This window comes from Canis lupus, chromosome 34 (assembly GCF_003254725.2).
Source record: "Canis lupus dingo isolate Sandy chromosome 34, ASM325472v2, whole genome shotgun sequence".
NCBI lineage: Eukaryota > Metazoa > Chordata > Mammalia > Carnivora > Canidae > Canis > Canis lupus.
The window spans coordinates 19,535,245-19,556,664 of NC_064276.1; the positions used below are offsets into that span (position 1 = coordinate 19,535,245).

General features: G+C 45.7%; 1 protein-coding gene across 7 annotated transcripts in view; it reads left to right on the top strand.

Moving 5' to 3' along the window:
• The window catches only part of ST6GAL1 (ST6 beta-galactoside alpha-2,6-sialyltransferase 1), a 121,056-nt gene that overhangs the window by 69,580 nt on the left and 30,056 nt on the right, over nucleotides 1-21,420 (top strand). For 5 of the 7 annotated variants that reach the window (XM_035710141.2, XM_025451511.3, XM_049105626.1 and 2 more), the window contains 2 exons: nucleotides 16,409-16,544; nucleotides 20,736-21,371. In XM_035710141.2, coding sequence (XP_035566034.1) covers nucleotides 20,786-21,371 — 586 coding nt within the window. In that variant the 5' untranslated portion in view covers nucleotides 16,409-16,544; nucleotides 20,736-20,785. Of the gene's footprint in view, nucleotides 1-8,904; nucleotides 8,974-16,408; nucleotides 16,545-20,735; nucleotides 21,372-21,420 lie in introns of all 7 variants that reach the window. The other 2 variants (XM_035710142.2, XM_035710153.2) reach the window with 2 other exon arrangements.

A 21,420-nucleotide genomic window follows, 5' to 3' on the forward strand; every position in this document is an offset into this window, starting at 1 on the left:
TGCTTGGGCCAGAGGACTGGGGTGAGCTTCAGGGGCCTGTGTGTGGCACTGTCTCACCTTATTCCTGGGAGCAGAATTCACACCTGGAATGTGATCTTTCCACAGTGGCCCAGCCAAGTGGGCATCGCTGCCTCAACTCACTGGGCCCCTCCCTGGCCCTTCACCTTCCTTGTGCTGTTTCTCTCTGCCCAGGCCCAGACCCCCTCCGTTGGACTTGTTCTTACTACATACACACACACCCCTTACAGAAGGTTGAACCCCTGAAACAGAAAAGAGGACTATGGCTCTAAATAACCTGCCTGTTTGCAGACTAGGAGAGAACCCTATTCTCTTCCTCTATTTACAGCTTTTGATTGGTGGGAGGTGGGGGTCGTGAGGACCCTTTAGGTTATTGCAACACCAAGCAAGAAGGCTAGAAAACCCTACAATGCTCAGCTCAGAGCGTGGATGCAGTTGGCTGGGTAGAGAAGCATTTCTCCTGACATCAAGGTTGGGTGCCCAGACCTCAGGGCTACCTACTTTACCCTGTTTACACTCTGGGACCACGTCACTGACTTCCTGTTTTCTTCTCAGGGCACCAGATAGTTGCAAGAGACCTAAGGGTAAAGCTGGGAGGGGGAGTGAGTTTGGCCTGTTTTCTAAATTAAGGGAAAATCCTGAGAAAGGACGGTGGGCTTTCCTGTGAGAATTTGGATCTACCAGCTTTTCCTGCTCTGGGCAGTGAGCCCTCTGCTCCATGAGAAAACTACCCCCCCACCCCCTTCTGGGGTCTGCAGAGGGCTCTCGGAGGGTACAAACTCTGAGGGAACTGAACAGCTTTATGTTTTCATGCATACGATCACAGAGAAGTGATTCTTTTTTTAAAAGATTTTATTTATTCATGAGGGACACACAGAGGCAGAGACATAGGCAGAGGGAGAAAGAGGCTCCCTGCGGGGAGCCCAATGTGGTACTTGATCCCAGAACCTCAGGATCACACCCTGAGCCCAAGGCAGACACTTAACCACTGAGCCACCCAGGCACCCCAAGAAGGGATTCTTCTAATGGTTATAAATCACCTCAATTCACAATAGAAGGATACTTTGATTTAAGAAGAAATCTTCAATGTCTTAAGTAGGAGTTCCTTAAACAGTGTTTCTTTTCGTCTCTGAAATGGGAAGGTGCTTTACCCACCAGCTTTATTTCCGATGTCTTGATAGAGGGACCACTCGGCTAGGACCTGGTTTCAGACTTTACCTGAAATTATGGCCTTCCTAGTCCCACTCCCTTGGCTCTGGCTTCCTGAGGGTCCCAAATTCTGCTTCTCTTGGCTGTGCAGAGGTGTTTGAAAGAGTTAACACTGAAAGCAGCAGATACCGGATTTGTTGAGATGAACATCAAGGTCCTGTATTTATTTAGCCAAAGACAAATACTGACTCATGACACTCCCAGAAAGTTCATCTCCTCTCACAAGTGAAGACTTCCTCGACCCACAGTGGCAAAGCCAGGCCCCCGTCTCCTGTGCCCTCTTCCGACCCCTGCCAGGTGCAGGTTTATAAGTCACCAGCTACTAAGCACTTGCCACATGCCCAGCACCGCACGGTCCTCACTTCCAACCCTTACAGCAGTCCTGCGAGGTAGGTTGTTTTGCCTCCGATTTACAAAGGAGGACGCTGAAACCCAGGGTGTTCCTATCACATTTGCCTAAGATCACACAGGGCTGAGTAATGCAGCTGGGACCCAAGGCTAGGTTCATCTGACTGCAAAACTGGGTTCCCATGAAGTTTTGTACCACTCTCCCAAACTGGATCTCATCTGATCATCTTCCTCATCTCAGGCCCTCATCTCGTCTGCACTGGGGGTTGCACCCAGGTTTTCCTGGCCTCTGTGCCCTGAGTCGAATCTGAGTTGAGATCTTGGCTCTGCCTGCTGACAGTGGGATGCTTGTGGGCATGTCCCGCTGCCTCTCTGAGCCTTGGTTTCTGGGTTCGACGGTTACCTGCCTTAGTGCGGGTTATTTTGAAGATTCAGTAGGTGTTCGGCCCCAGACCTGGCACATAGCAGGTGGCTAAGAAGTACCTGCTGTGGCTAGTTTATAGGCTGCTTACTTGCAGGGAATGGAAGAGGGTGTTGTGAGCTGCAGCACCCTCCTCCTGCTGCTGACCTTGGACTATCCCCTCTGGCTCATCACTTCCCCTCGCCTGCTCTGAAGCTTTCTATCTGCTCTCTGCTACATGCTTGAAAATTGCCAGGCTCTTCCATGGCTACTCACAAAGCCATAGGCTGAGGTCAGGGACTCCCTTGAAAGGACCCCTCCCTCTGCTCAGCTTCGTGCACCTACTTGGGCTGACTCCACCCTCTCTCTGGTGCCCTGCCCTTGCCTGCCTCATGCACATGCTCCCAGAGCACACAATTTCCCCATATACGCATTCATGCATAATTGAACAATTGAGGCAACTTCTGTCTCTTATTGATTGCATGAATATAGGGCTATAGGCATTTATAAATCTGTTAGCAGCAATTCATCATGGAGTATAAACTTTTCATCACATGGACTAGCGGTCTTTCTTATTTTTTTGGGAGCTGTAGATCACAAGGAGTTATTTGTACCGTGTTCTGGTGCATGGAGAGCACAGAGACCCTCTCTTCCCTCTTGTCCTGGGTCGTGGCCTGGGGATGAGCTCTCCCATATACTAGCTTTCTGTGCACATGCTTCATATTCATTCATGAGCACAGATCAGGCTGCTTTTTGGTTTAGGACCTTTGGGGTCGTTCTCTAGTAGTCAACATTTCAAAGTTGACTCTGTACATGCCAAAGCCCTCCAGGGCTGCTGAAATATCCAGTTCACCATATCAAGCATCCTAACTGTGCTCTGGACTTTGAACTCAATACTATTGGTTCCTTTATAACTGAAACCATTTGCTTCTGCGGTTCGGTGGGCATGGCTGTGGCCAAGAGAGTCACAGGTCAAACAAGATGACCATTGTAGTACAGGGATTAAGAGCATGGCCTTTGGATTCAGACAGTTCTGGATTCCAGTTTGGGCACTTCCATTTACTAGTCAAAGCTCTTCAGTGTCTTTAAAATTCAGCTTCCCTATCTGAGAAATGGAAGCAGTACCCATGCCAATCTCAGAGGATGGCTCTTAGATTTGAATGAACTCTCCTATGTGTATGTAGGAAGCCCCCAGAAGCAGTCACAGTAACTTCTCTCTCCCTCTCTCTCTCTACAGGGATACACACCCAGTAGGTGTTTCATGTTTGTTGATGATTTCAGTTCAAGTCTGAAATCATTTTCCAAATAGGAAAATTAACCACCGGGACTCCTGGGTGGCTCAGCAGTTGAGCATCTGTCTTTGGCTCAGGGCATGATCCCAGAGTTCCGGGATCGAGTCCCATATCAGACTTCCTGGGAGGCACCTGCTTCTCCCTCTCCCTATGTCTCTGCCTTCTCTCTGTGTCTCTCATAACTAAATAAATAAAATATTTTTTAAAGAAATAAAATAAATAAAAATTAACCACCTTACACCCCCAACATTCACATTACAAGCCCTGGCAATGGGCCCTCTCTGATATTGAGTACCACTTGTATACCTTGTGTTTGGCAGTGCTGAAGCAGCAGAATGGGTGTTGGTGAACTCTGTCCACATGGAACCCTATCAGATGGGAAAAATAAGATCCCCACTCCTTCCACAGCCCCTGGTGGAGCATACAAGAGAACATTCACTTAGGCCAGGAGTGTGGTGGGACTCCTCATAGGAGGAGGACCCCACCCTGGGGGGGTCTAGGGAGCTTCCTCTGTGGAGATGGGCTGGTAATGGGGATGCCCTTGGATCCCTGAAATGAAAGGAGGGAATGATGAGTAGGGATACTTGAGGGTTAACTAGTAAATGCTAAGATGTGTGGATCTGGCCCCTAAAGAAAATATCTAAGCCTTCCACTGGTCAACATGCTCCATTAAGCACCAGCTAGGTGCGATATAAAGTGGTCTTTGTGCATGGGTGATGGCGAGGCAAGTAAATGTAGAACACTTCAGAAAACCAGCCCTTGCCATCTAAGGGGGAAGGACCATTCACCAGGAGTGGAAGTTATGTGCGAGCCCTCGTCTGAGACTGCCCAGAATGGAGCACACTCCTGCGCCTATGAGATTAGTCTTCAGTCCCATTTCTGCCTCTGCCAGCTGGCGACTGAAATCCGGATCACAACCAAGGGGAGAGAAAGCTGAAAGACACCCCTTGATGCAAGGGCAGTTAGCACTCTCTCTGGTAGTCCTGACTCCCCCTGACCTTATAACCGACATGAATTATCTACATCTCCCCTTGAAGTGGGCAGCCCAGAATTGACAACAGTTGGGCCTGAAATTCTCAAAGACCTGGACTGAGGTGGAGGCCCTGCCACCTCCTCAGGAACTCTGGGTCATGAAGAGGCACAGACTCCCCGGGTAGTGGAGGAGCCTGTGCTAAGCAAGGACTTAACGTGCTTGAGGTCACGTTATTGGCTGACCCTGCCATGTTCACACTGTGCTGAGCCAGCATGGACCCTCCCACTCTGCCTGAGGCCACCCTCCTGTGGATGTTCACATTCTTCAAGGACTCTATTGTTGATTGGTCCAGACCAATTAGATCAGAATCTACTAAGGACAGTATTGGGCATCTATATTTTTCCATGGTTCCTAGGTGATGTTAATGCCCAGGTAATATAGAGAAGTGGTTCCTTTCACCTACACTGACCTTAATGGCTATGGGACTAGGGGTAGGATGCTCCTCTGAGAACAGACTTGATCAAACCTTTTCTCCTCTACATTCTCTTTGCTTTTCTCTTTGGATGGTGGCCCAGTTGGGCTTGGGTTGGACTTAGGAAAGAGGTCAATTTGCTAAGTAAGCGAGGTAAACAGTTGTCACTTTGGTGGCCATAAGGAGTGGTCAGTGACTCTGACCTTTGGGCAATATTAAGAACTCTGGTCCTGGCATCCTCCTGTCCAGTCGGGTAAAACCAAGATGCGAGGGAAGAACAAACAGTCCTTGGCATGATCTCTGGCCCAGGAATTCCTGGAGAAAATTTATGTTTAAGACAACATCATTGTTCTCACTAAAGACATAGTTAAACTGGATTTGAAGAGGAACGTAGGTCGTCAGGCCCTCATTATTAGGATTTAAGAGAAAAGTCTTAATCTTCCATCTTTCATCCGAACTCTTTTCCTCTTGGGTTGTTATTTGGTCTTCCTCTGCTCTTCAGCGAAAATTCTGGACCACCTCGTTACTCTGCTGGGCTGTAGGAGCTCTGCTGTGCAGTCCCAGAGGGGGCATCTTTCTGATATAACTGCTGCCCGCCTCAGCTGCTGAGCTCTGAGATGATGGGCAGGGCACCTGTGTCTGTTTGATCTGGCTGTCAATAAAATTCTGGTTTTTACATTGCTGTGCCCTTGAGCTTTATGCACTTGGGGGCCAGATTCTTCCAGATAAGCACAGAATGCCTTATTTCTGCCTCGTTGGGGGCAGTTGTGCGTAGTTTTTTTTAAGTACCCTACATATCTAGCCAACCAGTAAAACCTGTTTTCAGGAGGCCAGCTGGGATCAGAAAGTTATGATTTTTATTGGGGGCAAGTTTCAGGCCATACAAACCAGAATGCCTTGCCCAGGGTCTCCAGAGACCCACCAGACACTCGGAGTATTTTAAAAAGCCAGATGGCAGAAGCACATTTATTCACAAAAAAAGCCCTGCGTGGGCCAAGGAAATTATCCAGTTTCTTTGTGTCATGCTGGAATGTTACCAACAGATTGTGATAACAATGACAATCTCATGCTGATCAGAGTCTCTTATTGGCAGCAGTATCTCTGTTCATTTGAGAACAAATAAGAACTCAAAATCTTAATTAAATCTGGCTGATGGCATCTTTTAGAACCTGGCAGTCGTAGCAGGGGGAAACAAATACAACAGGTATTTGGTGCCGAAGAATTTAGGAACCTCTGGCTTTGACTAAATTAAGGGGAGCTCCTATTATTTCCCTGTGCTAGGGAAGTACTGAGATAAGGAGAGATCTGTGCAGATGATGGAAGACTCTACCGCTGAGAATTCTGCAGAAATTCCTAGACTGGTACAAATAGAAATTCAGGAAGTTTCTACTAAGAACCCTGTTGATATAATGCTAGCTGCACTTCCTAGTGGTCTTGGTCTAGAAATGACACTTGTTATTTTTGCTCAGTTTTGATAGTCTACTGGTTTCATGTAGATGCAGGGTGTGTATGTGTGTGCGTGCGTACTTGCTGGAAAATGTCATCCCTGGATGAGCCCACCCTTTCAGCCAGAACTCTGTAATGACAGAAGGATCACAGTTTTGGTGGGGCAGCCTGTCATCCTTGACATGAGAAACAGGAAGAGGAGTCATTATGGGATTAAGTGGCAGCTCAACTGGCACAAGTTAGGAAAGGTGAGCCCATCGTGGTGAAGGTTTCTGGAAGTCAGGGCAAGTGGACTGTTTCTCAAAGGCATTGTGGTTAGTTAAGGTATCCTTTGGGGATAGTTGGGGATCAGGGTCTCTAGGCACAGAAAATGTAGGTTCTAAGATACAGACGAACGATGGGGTTTCCACACCGAGGGGTTAAGGAGGTGGTGATCAGGGCAGAGTAAAAAGATGTCACCAGAAGGTCAAAGATGGTGACCAGCCACTGCACTGGACCTGGTAAAGCCCTTTGAAGGACTCTGAGTAGACAGACATATGTTGGATAGCATGAGCACTTTGGGCGGTGGGGGGCGGTTAGGATAGTCTAGTTTGACCATTGGCAATGACATCTTGAGCAAATGGCTTAAACTCTTGGAGCTTCCTTTTTGTTTATAAAAGAAGATAATTAAAAGCCAACCCCATAAGGTGCTGATAAGGATTAAATTTGGTAACATCTCTAAATTGCTAGCACCCAGGAAGAAGCTTAGTAGATGGCTCACAGGCCTCTTTTCACCTGAATTGTTGCAATAGCCTTTTGAAAGGTCTTCCTTCTTCTTCTTCTTCTTTTTTTTTTTTTTTTTTTTTTTTTTTTTTAACCTCCTTCAACCTGCTATGAACAACACTTGATTCTCAGTGCGGCAGCCAGAATGATCATTTCAAACCTAAGTCAGCTGGGTCTTCTTTGGAGCGAAAGCGAGAATCCTACACCAGTCTAAGGCCCAAGGTGATCTGGCTCTAAGGCTTCCCAACCTCACCCTCTGCTACCCTTCTCCTCACCTGCTCTGTTCCTGGCCTTGATGCTATTCTTGAAACAGGTCAGGCCTGCCCCTGCCCAGATATTTTGCTTTTGCATCCATCTGGAACCCTCCTCCTTCAGAAATCTGCATGAACCCTCTTTCACCTCCCTCCAGTCTCTGCTCAAATGCCTTCTCAGTGAGGCTGACTATCCAGTGTGACCCTGAGCTCCACCCTTCCCCCATACACCCGCTGTTTGTAGCCTGTCTTCCCTGCTTTAATTTTCCACCTGGCAGTTATCCACTTCCAAAACATCACATACATATGTATTTTGTTTTACTCTTCCCTTATCCCCTCCCTGGAAGGCAAGTTCCGGGGTGGGGGTGGGGTGTGGGATTTCTGGCTGGTTTCTACACTGCCGTATCTCCAGGTGGATCACAGTAGGCAATGAGCATTGGCAGAATGAACGCACCTATCTATAAGTACGTGTGTGTGTTGTCCTCATGGACTCTGGGACTGCTGCAGAGTGGAGGAGCTCCGGCCTCTCTGCTCATGTCTCTCACCCTGAACTCCCCTAGTCAACCACGACTGAGACCCTCCTACGTATAAAACACTTGGGGGAACCATCAAACTTGAGACCATCGAATCTCAACAAGCCTTGAAATCTAACACTCCATTTACAGGAAGCACAGAGCAGAGAGGAGTAAGTTAAACAATACCGTAAGGAGGTCCTCCGCCAGATTCAGTACTAGGAACATTCCATGGGTCAGAGGACTTAGTTTCTCCCACAAACAGAAGTCCTGAAAAAGGAAAATAAGGGCTCTATTATAAATTAAAAGAGAGTTTAGAATGGTATATTATCCACACATGACATTTGGATCCTCTTTAAGGAATTAGTGCAAAAGACACTTTTAAGAGAACTGGTGAAAATTTGAAATTGAGTATCGATGGCACTGTGGTTCTATATATATATATCCTCATATATTCTCTGGCAGAACTGACTGTGTGTGTGTGTGTGGCATATTCTAGAGAAAGAAACTCCCTAGAAAATTATTTGAGGGCCTCTGGTCCTACATCTCCCAAGGATGGCACATAGCTAATACCATCCTAGATGCCAGCAAGGTGAGTTCATTTATGACATAAATGGGTGTTGGAAGACATTAGGGCTTAATTTTCCTAAGGAACGCCAATGGAGAAGAGATGGTGGCAGAGACTGATCCGAGGGCTGACATTTGCTTTAAATTACTTCAGAGGAAAAAAGGGAAGGGGAAATAGATTAAGTTGACAAAGGGCACCTGGGTGGGTCAGTGGTTGAGCATCTATCTGCCTTTGGCTCAGGTCATGATCCTGGGGTCCTGGGATTGAGTTCCGCATTGGGCTCCCCTCGGGGAGCTGGCTTCTCCCTCCACCTGTGTCTCTTCCTCTCTCTGTGTGTCTCTTATGCATAAATAAATAAAATCTTAAAAAAAAAGATAAAGTTGGCAAGATGTTGGTACTCTTTGGAGCTGGGTTCTGAAAACAGGCTCATTGTGTTACTTCCGTACCTATTTGTATGTGTAAAAACTTCTATCGTATAAATGAAATTCTTTTTTAAATATTGGGAGGAGGTGAAACAGTCCCACTTCCTGGTGGGGAGGGAGGCCCATTTTCTTTTCTCTGCTTCTCTGTTGGGTGTGGGTTGAAGTGTGGAGGCAAAGGGGATGGGCCTACTGCCCGGGAGGCATGCCGTGCTTATTCACCTCTCCTTATAGGCCCTTTGCTCCTTCTTCCTTGGCTCTACTCTGACTGATGCAGTGGAGTGCGCAGTGGTTCACAGTGTGGTAAGATCGGGCAAGATGCCAGCTGGGACTGGGTGGTGGGCATCAGCTAGAGAGGGAGCCAATGGGGGCAAAGTTCCTTGTTCAGCCGATACCTGTCAAATGGGAAGGTACATATTCCTTCAAAGATACAACTTGGGAAGGCACGAAGTTGAAGACCGTAGCAAATGGCCTGTGATTTCCCTTTGCTGTGGTTCTGGAAATCCTGTGTTCAGAGCTCTCCCCACCTGGTCCAAGTGGCTAGCTCTGGGCAGAAACCCCAGAGGGGCTGCTCTGTCCATGGTGGGCACTCAGTACCCCCACAAAGTCCTGTCCTCAGGCTTTCTAGAAACCTCAGGGAAATGTATGCAGGTGTTTCTTCTCTATCAGTGGCTGCCCGGCTGGGAAAAGATCTAATTTCTGTTAAGAGACACTTTTTGCCACCTGGGTCTGGAACAGTTGGGGCAAGCTGGGATGAAAGCCCCTTTATCTTCAGGGCTTTGATCTGGGCAGGATATCCCTCTCCCCACCATTAGCTCGGAGGCTGGGCTTGCCCTCAGGTAAACATTGGCAAACACTGCCACTCAGACACCCCGTGAAATCTCTTGTGGCTTCCTTTTTCCTTTTACTCTCTTCTCAGATTTACTCACTGCAGGTTGGTTTCCTGTTGCTTAATGTGTGTGATCTGAACAAAATTGTGACTTGTCAGAAATATTTTGACATTAACTATTCCCTTTTTTGACCTGTGCCAGTGCCCACTGATGAAACTCGGGGGCCCAGGGACTGGGAGTGAGTCAGCAGCCAGGCCCACATCTCTGGGGACTCTGGAAGCAAGTGACAGCAGTACCTGCCTCAGGCAGTCGTTCCTGCAGGAATTAAATGAGCTTCACTGACTTACAGGAGCTTTACCGTATGTAAAGCGCTTAGCACATGGTAAAAGTTCAATAATTATTTGCTGCAATAAAGTCCTAAGGTCTGTCATTAAATTGTTGCCACCACCCTGCAGGGGCAAATTTTAAAATTTTATTAGCCATCCTTTACAGATGAAGACACCAGGTTTGTAAAAGTTGACCAACTGGCCTATCTTCCCACAATGGACGGATAGAAAAGTTGGGATTTGAATCTGGGCTTTTGAAATGACAGAGTATGAACTCTTTCTCTGAAGCCAGGGCTTCTCAAACTGTCCCTGAAGGATCAGGTTCCCCCACCCCCCCCCCAACCTGTCACACACATCAGTAGTTTCTAAAATACAATGAAGAGGATTTATTGGAATAATTCAAAGAAGGACATTTAAAATACAAGCCTTATTTTTAAAGTTACTGTTAGATTCAATAGGCATAAATTTCCTCTTCCAAATTAGTATAAGAAATGATTACATTCGCTATCTGTACTCTTCTCATCCTGGATCTGGAGAAAGCTTTCTCAAACTAGCCCTTCCTTATGTGCAAATCTCACTGGAGTAATGGTGCCCTCTGCTTCTCAGAGCATGGTGGGCAGGTGGGACCACTCATGTCAGAGTTGCTTGGGTGCTTGTTAAATGCCCATCTCTGAGCTCCATCCCAGACTGCTTGGATCAGAATGACTGAGGAAGAATTCAGAAATCTGCATTTCAGCAAGTCATTTCATAATTGCAACGAGCTCAGAGTTTGACCATCCGCGCTCTGCGTGGTGCTGCTTCCCCTTGTGGTTAATAGATGATAGGGAAATGGTCAAGTGAGTATAGGTGTTTTATTCTCACCCCTATTCCCACCTGGCTTTGTAATTGTTGTTTTTAAGTTCTTAAGAAGTTCCTTTCCGTAGAAACTCACCGACAGAACCTGCTTTCTCAATTCATCTTAGTGCATGTCAGCAAATGTGTATTGGGTGCAAACTACAGGCCGGGTAGAGGGGAAACAGACCAGGAGGTGCTCACAACCAGTGGACAAGTGTTGTTGATTGAGTACAGAATCAAGGGGCGCTTCAGTGTGCAGAGGTGGGGGAAGAGGATGAGAAGGATCTAGCATTGGAGACTTCTGAGAGATGATCAGTAAAGTGAAGAAAAACCAGAACAGCGAGTTGTAGATTTGAGAAGCCAGAAGGGGGAAATGACCAACTTTGGAAAATGCTGCTGCTGAGCCGAACGCGATGAAGACTGAGTGAGCTCTGACCGTTCATTTACTTAGCAACACAGTGGTCATGAAGGTCTTTGGTGACGTTGACAAGAACAGTTTCCTGGAGCTGGGGGAGGCCTGCTGGGGGGCATTCAAGTGAGAATGGAAAGAGGGAAATCAGAAACACTGACTCTACACAGTTCTTTCAAGGAGTTTTACCGCAAAAGAAAGCAGGTAGGAGGTGGGAGGTGAGATGAGGTCAAGAAGTTACACAGGTGGAACAGGGAAATGGAGGTTATTTAGAACTCGTGCCAGGGCTAAATATGTGACTATTGTCAAGTCCAATATCTTTTTCAGCGAATTCCTTCAGTAAAACAGAAAGATTGTCTCCCATATTCTCCTTTCAAGCTCTTTCAAACTCTCCCACTCCCAAATGATAGTGTTCGGAAAGAGTCTGCAAATAACTCTTACTCCTTACATGGCTTAATTTGAACACATTTTTTCATATGACATTGCATTTTTTTGGTGTTTTCCTCCTCTATTTTTGGCTGAAGTGTTCTAAAGGAGATTTCATCTCTATATCACCTGAAAAAGACTTAAAAAAAAAAAAGAAACAAGCACATTATGTAATCATAATAAAAGAATACTTACTGTTATATGCCTAACAAAAGTAAGGATGATTTCTTAATATCATATAATAGCAAATCTATATGCAAATATCCCTATTTGCTCCCAACGGTGTTTTGTTCAAATCAGGATTCAAGCCAAGTCTGCATGTTGGATATGATGTTTTTGTCTTTTAGCCATTTGTTTTTCCCACCCATTGACCTGTTGATGAAGCTTGTTCAGTTCTGTAGAATGCCCTGCTTTCTGGGTCTGTCTGATAACTTCTCTCTTGTGTCAGGTACCTTGTTCTTCTTGCTCCTGTGTTTTCTAAAACCTGGAATTACATATAAAGGCTTGAGTATATACCAACTAAACATTTCAGGTGAGAATTTTTCAGAGGTGGCACCGTGTGCTTCACACCAGAAGGCACATACTGTTGAGGTGCCCTACTCTTAGTGATGCTAAGACCGATCAGGGTCAGGTGGTGGCTGCCTTAATCAAGAGACTTTTGTTTTTTTAAGATAGGAGAAGCAATAGCATGTCTATGTGCTGATAAGCATGATCTTTGAGAGAGGGCTACAAATGATGCAGAAGAAAAGGGAGATTTTGTAGAAGAGTATCCTTAAGTAGACAAGAATATACAGGATCTATTGGAACAGATGTTGGGTATTCCAAGGGTTGGGTGCCACCAATTCATCCATAGGAACACGAGATCATTTGGGCGTAAATGCAAGTAAGGTGAGGAGCTGTGGTACAAAGGTGTGTTGTGTCTGTGGTAATTCTATTCTGATAGCTTCCTTTCTCTCTATGAATAAGTAGCAAATTCATCAAGGGAAGTGGAAGAGGGGACTTTTCATGGGGAGGAAGTCAGATAGTTCTCTAGGAGAGTGGCGGGTGAATTGACCAAAAAAGTAGCATGTGATTGCTAGGAAGGATGAAGGCGCTACTTGAAGTTAGTGATCATGAACTTGAAGTGAAATCCCTAAGTTTTACTTTGTGATTTTCTTTAGCCCTGCAGCTGCACTCTGGCAGGTGTGGAGGAAGACAGAGAGTTGGATTTAACCAGAATTGGGGTTTATCCAACGTTGTGTGACGAGAGAGGCCAATTTAATGCCTGACCACGGAGTTGAAGCTGGGTAGAAAGGGAAGTGAGAATATGAATGAAGTGAGAGATAGTGAGAAGGTGGTAGGAATAGCTAGAGAAGATAGTCGAAGGTCTATGGGAGTGGGAGATGGGGCTGAGTGGCTGTGGCCTTGTGTGAACAGGGTAGGAAAGGACATTTCATCAGAAGGAACTTGCCTTGCGAGGCAACAAAGGACGAAAGAGTAGGACATCTGGAGGGTCACAAGTGAGTTAGTCTGAGAAAATTACGCCTCTTCCTTATTTTAGTTTCCCTATTTGTAGTTGGGACAGTAATGGTTTGCACTGGGTAGGGCCTGGTGAGGAGTCAATGAAATAATGTGTATAATCTCTGTCATGTGCCCTATTGTAATCCCTTTGAGTGTAATCCCTTACTTGTTTATTTAAATAATGCTATGAGAGTGGCTTTTTAATTTTTTTAAGATTTTATTTTATATTTTTTATTCATGAGACACACAGAGAGAGGCAGAGACATAGGCAGAGGGAGAAGCAGGCTCCACACAGGGAGCCCGATGTGGGACTCGATCCCAGGACCCTGGGACCACGACCCCAGCCAAAGACAGACGCCCAACCAGAGCTACCCAGGTGCTTCTGGCTCTTTTATTAGTATTCTCATTTTATAGATAAAGAAGCTGAGTCTTTGAGGGTTGAGTAGCTTGCCGGAGGTCATATAACTGGTGCAAGATGGTTTGAACTCTTGCCCTGATCTTTAACCACCACCACTACCAACACCCCCACCCAGAGTTCTAACCCTTAACCCCTAATCAGTGCTGAGCACATAGCTGGTGCTAAGTAAGTGGTAACTGTTATTGTCATTGATTGCTCAAATTTCTCACCTGGAGAATTGAGGCCTCTGTAGAACTTATGCAGCTGGTTGAAGTTCACCATGGCTGCAATCTCATGAGCAGCAGTGAAGATTTCTGGAAGACTTTCATCACGTATGATAGATGTACATCAACAATTGCTCTACTTTGTTTCAGTTAGTCGGTTTTTAGAAATCAAGAGCAGGAAGTGGTTGTTATCTCCTAAGAGACGAAGTTGTTCTGAGCAGATGTGATTGATAAGGGGAGGAAGATCTGCGTTAGCTGCACTCTTCTGCTGTCTGTGTCCTGAATTCAAACTGAAGTCACCTGCCCCACAGCTTACTGGCTGGGGGTGTGGGGGGAATGGCAGCAAACCACATTCATAAGCTAGAGGCATCATCTAAAGGGCAGGGGGCCTACCTGCAGTGTTCCTCAGGAGGGTGCCAAGAAAGAAAGGGTTCCATCAGTGATGCCTGAGGAAAGCGTAGACCTCTTAAGAGCTGGTGATACTTCGTTCAACAAATACTGATTATTTACTATGTGCCAGACACTCGTCTAGGCATTGAAGATAGTAGCGATGAAGGCTGGCAAGGTTTCTACCGAAGGAGTTTACATTTTTAGTAGCGGAGCCAGATGGTAATCATATAATAATATGAATGCATGCATAATTACTAGACTCGCACCACGAAGGACACATATGTGACATGAAAAGAGGTAGAGCTATCAGAGATATTCTAGGACTCAACCAGGAGCCAGTTCTTTGAACTAATGAGAGCCCTGGGTTTTTGACAAGATCACCCCAACACCTCTCACTTTTGCCCCATCAGACCTGCCCGGTGACCACACCTGCCCACCTGCCAGTCTGAACCCCAGGCCTGCCAGGTAGGGGCTTCCCCTTAGGTCATGGGAGGGAGCCACTTGTGGCCACTGTGACTTCCTCTGAGCTCTTCGTGCTGCGTCTCCTAGGACGGGCTTTGAGATCAGCCCAGGAGTGGGTATGGAGTTGATATACTGGGTCAATATTGTTCCTAACATGTTGTTTTGCCTAATTATTCTGGTAACATAATAAGCATAATAAAAGAAGTCAAACTGAGAGAGGACTCCTTGCTCAGCTTGCTCCTCAGCTGTTTTCAGGTCTCAATCTTGTACCTTTCTTCTAGTTATTTGAACATGAGTAACTTTTCATCACAATGATTTTTGCAGAGATAACATTCTCTGTTTTACTTCCTTTGTTTTAATATATGAAGAATTTTCCCCCTTATTGCTACAGAAATTCACATGCAATTATATATATTATGTTATCACATATTACCTTATATATTTTAAATTAATATTGCTAATACATAATATATATGTGTATAGTCTGTCAGGTAGAGGTACCCTGGTTTAACTATTTCCCTTTTGCTGAAAGCCTAGCTGTTAGCCTTAGATTTTCACCATTAGAAATCACTTTGTAATTGAAAACTGCTTTTTTTCTTGCATGTACATATTGCTTTATAAAACTCTTTCTTTATCCCACTGATCCTCTTCTGAATCTCACCACTACTGTGGAAGGTAGGGAGTCATTTATGTGCAAAGAAACCAGAATATGTCGGCTTGATCTTCTTTCAATCATTTGTTGTCTTATTTCCTACAAGTATGGTAACTTGGTTGATGGTCATAAGCTCTTAATTCTATGACCTGGTACCTTCTAATTTTTACTGCTCCCTCAGAATATACCAATTCTATTACAACCTGTTCAGTAATGATATTAATGATTTTGAAAACTGTCTGATATAAATTCTATAAACCAGCATTTTTTTTTTATTTTTATAAACCAGCATCTTAACATGCCAGTTGTCGCTTTTGGGTTTCTATCAAGATTCATCATCATTTTATATGCTTGTTAATTATGTTTCCTGTTTTGTGATTTGTCCATTCATGTGGAGTGCCTGTTTATTTTGAGGAGCTTTGACTCTCTTTACCCTTTGCACAGCTGGACTCTTTATTTCCTTTTAATTACAGCATTTTCTTGGAGACAAGTGAGAGTTTTCATGCAAGTGACTATTAAAGTTGTCTTTTATTATTTTTCTATATTCTGTCAGAAGAAAGAGCTAACAAATATAGAAGTCTATTTTTAGCATTTTCAAATTATATTTTTATAATAATTTTTCCAACTCTAAGAGTAATGCATATACATTTTAGAAATTTTGGAATATACAAAAAATTGTAAAACATGAAAACCCATTCATTATTCTACCGTCCAGGGTTATCTTGTTCTGTTTCTAGTCCTTTCTCTTTTTACAGGTACCTTAAAGAACAATTTTCATGGATTTGATTAGAATATGATATACAGTTTTACAATCTCTTTTTTCTAGTTAGCATTATACTGATTGAAATTTCAAAGAAAGTATTCTTTGATAATAAATAAAAGAAAATCTGTCTAGAGTGTATTTAGGGATGATCCGAATCTTCTCTCACCAAATTACTATTTATATATCCCCAAACCAGTGACTGAATAATCCTTCCTTCCTACATTGGTCTGTGGGGACTGCTTTATCCTTCTAGCATGTTCTTATCTAGTATCAGTCTATTTCTAGGCCTTCTCTGCTACTCACGACTCTGAGCACAGCACCTATAATGGGCTCTTGTCTCTGTGTTTCTTTTTCTGAGCTCTCCAGGCTTCCTGGATCAAGCTGTAGCGGAGGCCAGGAAACTAGCTGAGGGGCCTGTCCACCTTGTTAATATTTAACCCTGCCCCTGCTGGAAACCAGCCCCTAACCTCCTCTTTGTTGTTTTTTCCCTTTTCTTTTCTTTTTTTTTCATTTTGGCCTTTGCAGATGTTTTTTGATCATCCAGAGAAAAATGCGCCTTGGCCTCCAGATCCAATAAAGCATACATTCCTCCCATGGAGAAGAGCACTGATTCCTGAGGACCTGCAGGGCCTGCAGCCCCAGGGGGATTAGCCAAAAGCAGGTAAGGAACACCTGAAGGCATGGGCTATGGGAGCAGCAAAGGGGTACATTCCTAATTGAAGAATGGGGCGATGGAGTGTGTGGCCGGGATTCAAGAGTCTCAATGTCTGACTATGGCTTTGCTGTTTTCTTCATCTTTTTTTTTTTTTTTTTAGTTCTGATTTGGTGAGGGGTGGGGATAGATGGTTTTCCTGTGTCTATAACTGGTAAGTGTTAGACTTGAAGTTATTCTGGGGTTCAGTCCACCATTTTTGAGCACCTACTTTGTGCCAAGCCCACCTTTGGTACTCATGTAGTGATGAGTAAATCAGGGCAGGAACCTTACTTTGAGATTTTCTCTTGGTTCAGTGTTGGCTTGTTCTCTATAGGTGACAATGTGGGCTCTTACCATATTCTTCTAGAAGCCTGGTGGGGATGGTTAAGGATTTATTGATATAGTCCCATCAGTTCAGTAATCCTTTATTGAGTACCCAGTCAGTTTCAGGTACAGTGCCGGACACTGGGGTTTCAGGAATGAGCCAGGAGGGGTTCCCCTCTAGCAGGCGGTCAGCAGGAATAGCGAGCATTGCTAAACACTTAAAACGAGTGGGAGGGGGCTTCATGGGAGGTCAGAAGCAGAAAGGTAACACTGTCTAGTTGCCAGGCAAATGGGCAGGGAGAGACTACAGCAGTGAAAAGGCCCAGAGGCTAAGACATCTGGAAAATCCAAAGCTTGATGTGTTTTCCCAAAGAAATAGGGGAGAAAAATATACTACTCCTTTCCTTCAGCTTGGGATGAAGGAAACTGCTTCCATCGTGCCTCTTTAGAGCAGCTGGAGAGGGAAACAAGGGTCTTGAAGCTCTCTGTGTCTTATGAGCAGAAGCTCCAGCCAGCCATTGGACTAGGAGCCCCAAGAGAGGGTGGTGTCAGGACACCTGGGGAGCCCTGAGGTGAGCTTTCAGATGAGAGTCCTGGTGCCATGACCCTGAAGCCTCGGGCTGTCTCAAAGTTGCAGGACTATTGTGCCTGGCATTTTGGAGGAGCTCTTCTGAGACCCTCAACCTTCTAGAGTCGGTCTTAGCAGGAAGGTGACCACCGGCCCCTTCCGAGCCTGAGTTCCTATGCAGTGAATCAGGGCCTGCCTACCTACGTCTTGTCTCACTTTCCTTATACACATAAAAGTTAAATCCCAGCTCTCAACTGTGCCCACTTCCAAATCACTCATGCATCTGTGGAGATTAAATAAATAATAAACGTGGATATATAAAACCACAGCTTTTTTGACTCTAAATGGAGCCAAGACGATTTGCTCTGCTTACATGACAGGGTTATTCTGGGTCTCAAAAGCCTAATTACTGTGAAGGAGCTGCCTGAGGGTAACCTGGTGCATGCAGACGGGTCAGGGCTGGGACATGCTGATGGCAGAGGTGGTTTTCCTGTGATCATCTGACAGATTGGCTTGTCCCTCTTAGAGCCCCTGATTTCTGAGTCCTGTTTGGTCAACACTTTTCTCTGTCTTTTAATATAGATGCCTGTCTTTGAGCACGCAGACCGTGAACTTTTAGAGTCAGACAGACCTGGGTTGGAATTCCGGTTCTGGCTCCGAACACCTGTTGACTTTGGAGAAGCCTTAGAGCTTTACTAAGCCTCAGTGTTTTCATCTTCTCCAGGGGGGCCGTGAATATCTGTTCCATTGTGTCACAGTAAATATTAAATTAGACCTTGCAACTAAAGTGTCTACGATATGGGAAGCACCCTTCTCTTTCTTCTTGAGTTCCATTCCCTTCTTCTTGAGCGCCTTAGCTACCCTAGCCATGTGATCAGCTGAGCGAGTGTCTGAGGAAATTGAGTTCCTTTGTTTTCTGACCTGTAAGCAGCACCCCCCTCAACCCATTTCATGATCCCAGGTTTGAGGTTTTTTTCCTTCTATGTACATTGTATCACTTCTCAGACTTCCACGGCTCCAGGCAAGCACCCATTCTCCCCAGATCCACTGGCTCCTGAGGTCTGGGGTGATGGGAAGCACGGTATCACCGGTACTGCCCATGGATTCCAGAAACAGCCTGGATGTCACTTACATTAAAGAGTCCAGAGGAGGACCTGAAACTCAGATTGAGGAATCATGCCAGTGTTCTACTCTGCCATCTTTCCGGGTCCCACATGGCCTCCATGTGGCCCTCAGCCAAGGGGCTGCCCTCTGGTCTGTGTTCAGAACACTTCCTGTGCCTTTGCAATGATGATCTAGATCAAACACCATTTCTGCTGGTCCTCCCAGCGCACCTGAGTGAGAGAGAGATTACTCACAGAAAACCCAGGTAGAGACAGGTTTAGTGACTTGCCCAAAGTCACCAATAATGGGGAGAGAACTCAGGTTTTGTGAATATCTAGTCCAGGACTCCTACCCCTTGTCCTGGATATCCTTAGCACTGGGCTCCAAGGGAAGAAACTATGGATCCCTAGTGGGTTAGCAAAACCCCACAGGTGATTGCTTAGACTCATTACGGTAAATAGACCCAGTTATTTAGGAAAGAACTTAATGTTTTCCAAAAGATACAGACATTGTTTGAGTTCAAAGTACTTCCATCTTCCGTTCAGTTACACAATAAATTCTGGGAAAACAAAGTAGGGCTTTACCCAGATATGAAAGGGACCATTAGGCTCTATTTGTATAAAGAAAATCCATTTGCCAGAACTTTCAGCAGTTTCGTGCATGTTTATGCTTAAAAGGACATGGATTATGGAATCAAGTGCACTTGGATTTGAACTTCATCACTACCATTTACTCAGCTTTGTGATGCTAGGCACTTCTCTTAACCTCCCAGAGCCTCAGGCTTCTAATCTATAAATACGGAGATTATGACACCCTCCTGGCCAGGGATGGTCAGGGCCTCTCCACACAGCACAGAGGATGCCCTTCCTGCTGGACTGTCATGTGCGTGGTACTGGCTGGAGCCGTACATGACAGAGCCCTGGTTTATGGCGAAATAACATGAAAGAACACCTGACGTGCTTGAGGCACCTCTCTTTTTATCTCTTTAATTGGTTATGTGTCTGCTGTCTTCCCAGGATGTCCTCTCCTTTACCACGAGGTGAGGCTGCTTCCTTGCCACTTGATAGTGCTCTCGCAGGGCACTCCATGAAACGGAGTTTACATTGTAAGCTAACTGGTGGTCTTCTTGTCAAGCAGGAGTCCAACACCACAGCCCCTAAAGAGATGCGTCCCAGGTCTCTGGCACGGTTTCTGGACAGAGGTCTCTTTTTTGCAATTTTTTTTATTTACTTTATTTAAAAAAATTTTTTTAAAGATTTTATTTATTCATGAGAGAGAGAGAGAGAGAGACAGAGACAGAGACACAGACAGGCAGAGGGAGAAGCAGGCTCCCTGCAGGGAGCCCAATGTGGAACTGGATCCCGGGACTCTGGGATCACGACCTGAGCTGAAAGCAGATGCTCAACCACTGAGCCACCCAGGCGTCCCTCTTTCTGGCAATTTTATTTTTTATTTTACTTACTTTTTTTTAAAAGATTTTATTTATTCATGATAGACATAGAGAGAGAGGCAGAGACACAGGCAGAGGGAGAAGCAGGCTCCATGCAGGGAGCCCGACACAGGACTCCATCCCAGGACTCCAGGATCACGCCCTGGGCCAAAGGCAGGCGCTGAACCACTGAGCCACCCAGGGATCCCCTTTTTCTGGCAATTTTAAAAGGATGGTGGGCCTCTACGCATTTTTGGGAGTTTGGATTCTTGTCAGGTAGACCAGTCATCCTCCTCTTCCTTTTTTTTCCTCCTGTTTTCCAAGCATATGTGCCTTTGTTGAACAGATAGTATAAGGCCCCAGGAGACCAGTGATGAGTAGATGGTTCCTGACCTCACCAAGCTCAGGTAGTCAGGGAGCTAGTGTGTGAGAAGGAATGGTCGGAGAATACAGAAAGTGTTCATGGCTTAGAGAGGAAAAAGGGAGTGTCTTTTTTTTTTTTTTTTTTTTTTTTAAAGGGAGTGTCTGAGGCCCGTGGTCTACATTCAAAGCTCAGACTGAGGCTGAATGTTGGCTCCAAGGAGCTGCAGGCTGCGAGCCTGGTGGGAGGTAGACGGGCTGGAAATGAGTCCCTTCACTCTGAATCCATTGCCCAGCTCATTGCCCCCCCTCCTGCCGGTCACTAGATTTTGGTCACATCTTTTTTTTTTTTCCCTCCTCTTACCTTTTTTAGGCTTGTTTTCTACTCAGCACAGAGTGGCTCCCCTGAACACATCTTTCATTATGATTCACACCAACTTGAAGAAAAAGTTCAGCTGCTGCGTGTTGGCCTTTCTCCTGTTTGCAGTCATCTGTGTGTGGAAGGAGAAGAAGAAAGGGAGTTACTATGATTCCCTCAAGTTGCAAACCAAGGAATTCCAGATGGTGAGAGGGCTGGAGAAACAGGCTGCGACTTTGAGCAGCACTCAGAACCCCCCCAGGGCCAGCCAGGCCCTCGGCAGTCCCCGGGGCCCAGTCAAGGCCAAGTCCGAGGCCTCCTTCCAGGTGTGGAACAAGGACAGCTCTTCCAAAAACCTCATCCCCAGGCTACAGAAGATCTGGAGAAATTATCTGAACATGAATAAGTATAAAGTGTCCTACAAGGGGCCAGGGCCGGGGGTCAAGTTCAGTGCGGAGGCCCTGCACTGCCATCTCCGGGACCATGTGAACGTCTCCATGGTAGAGGCCACAGATTTTCCCTTCAACACCTCCGAATGGGAGGGTTTCCTACCCAAGGAGAACATTAGGACCAAGGCTGGGCCATGGGGCAGGTGCGCTGTTGTCTCCTCAGCCGGATCCCTGAAGTCCTCCCAGCTGGGCCGAGAAATAGGTGGGTTCTGGAGTGTGAAGACTCCTCTTATGGAGCTGGGTGTGTGGAC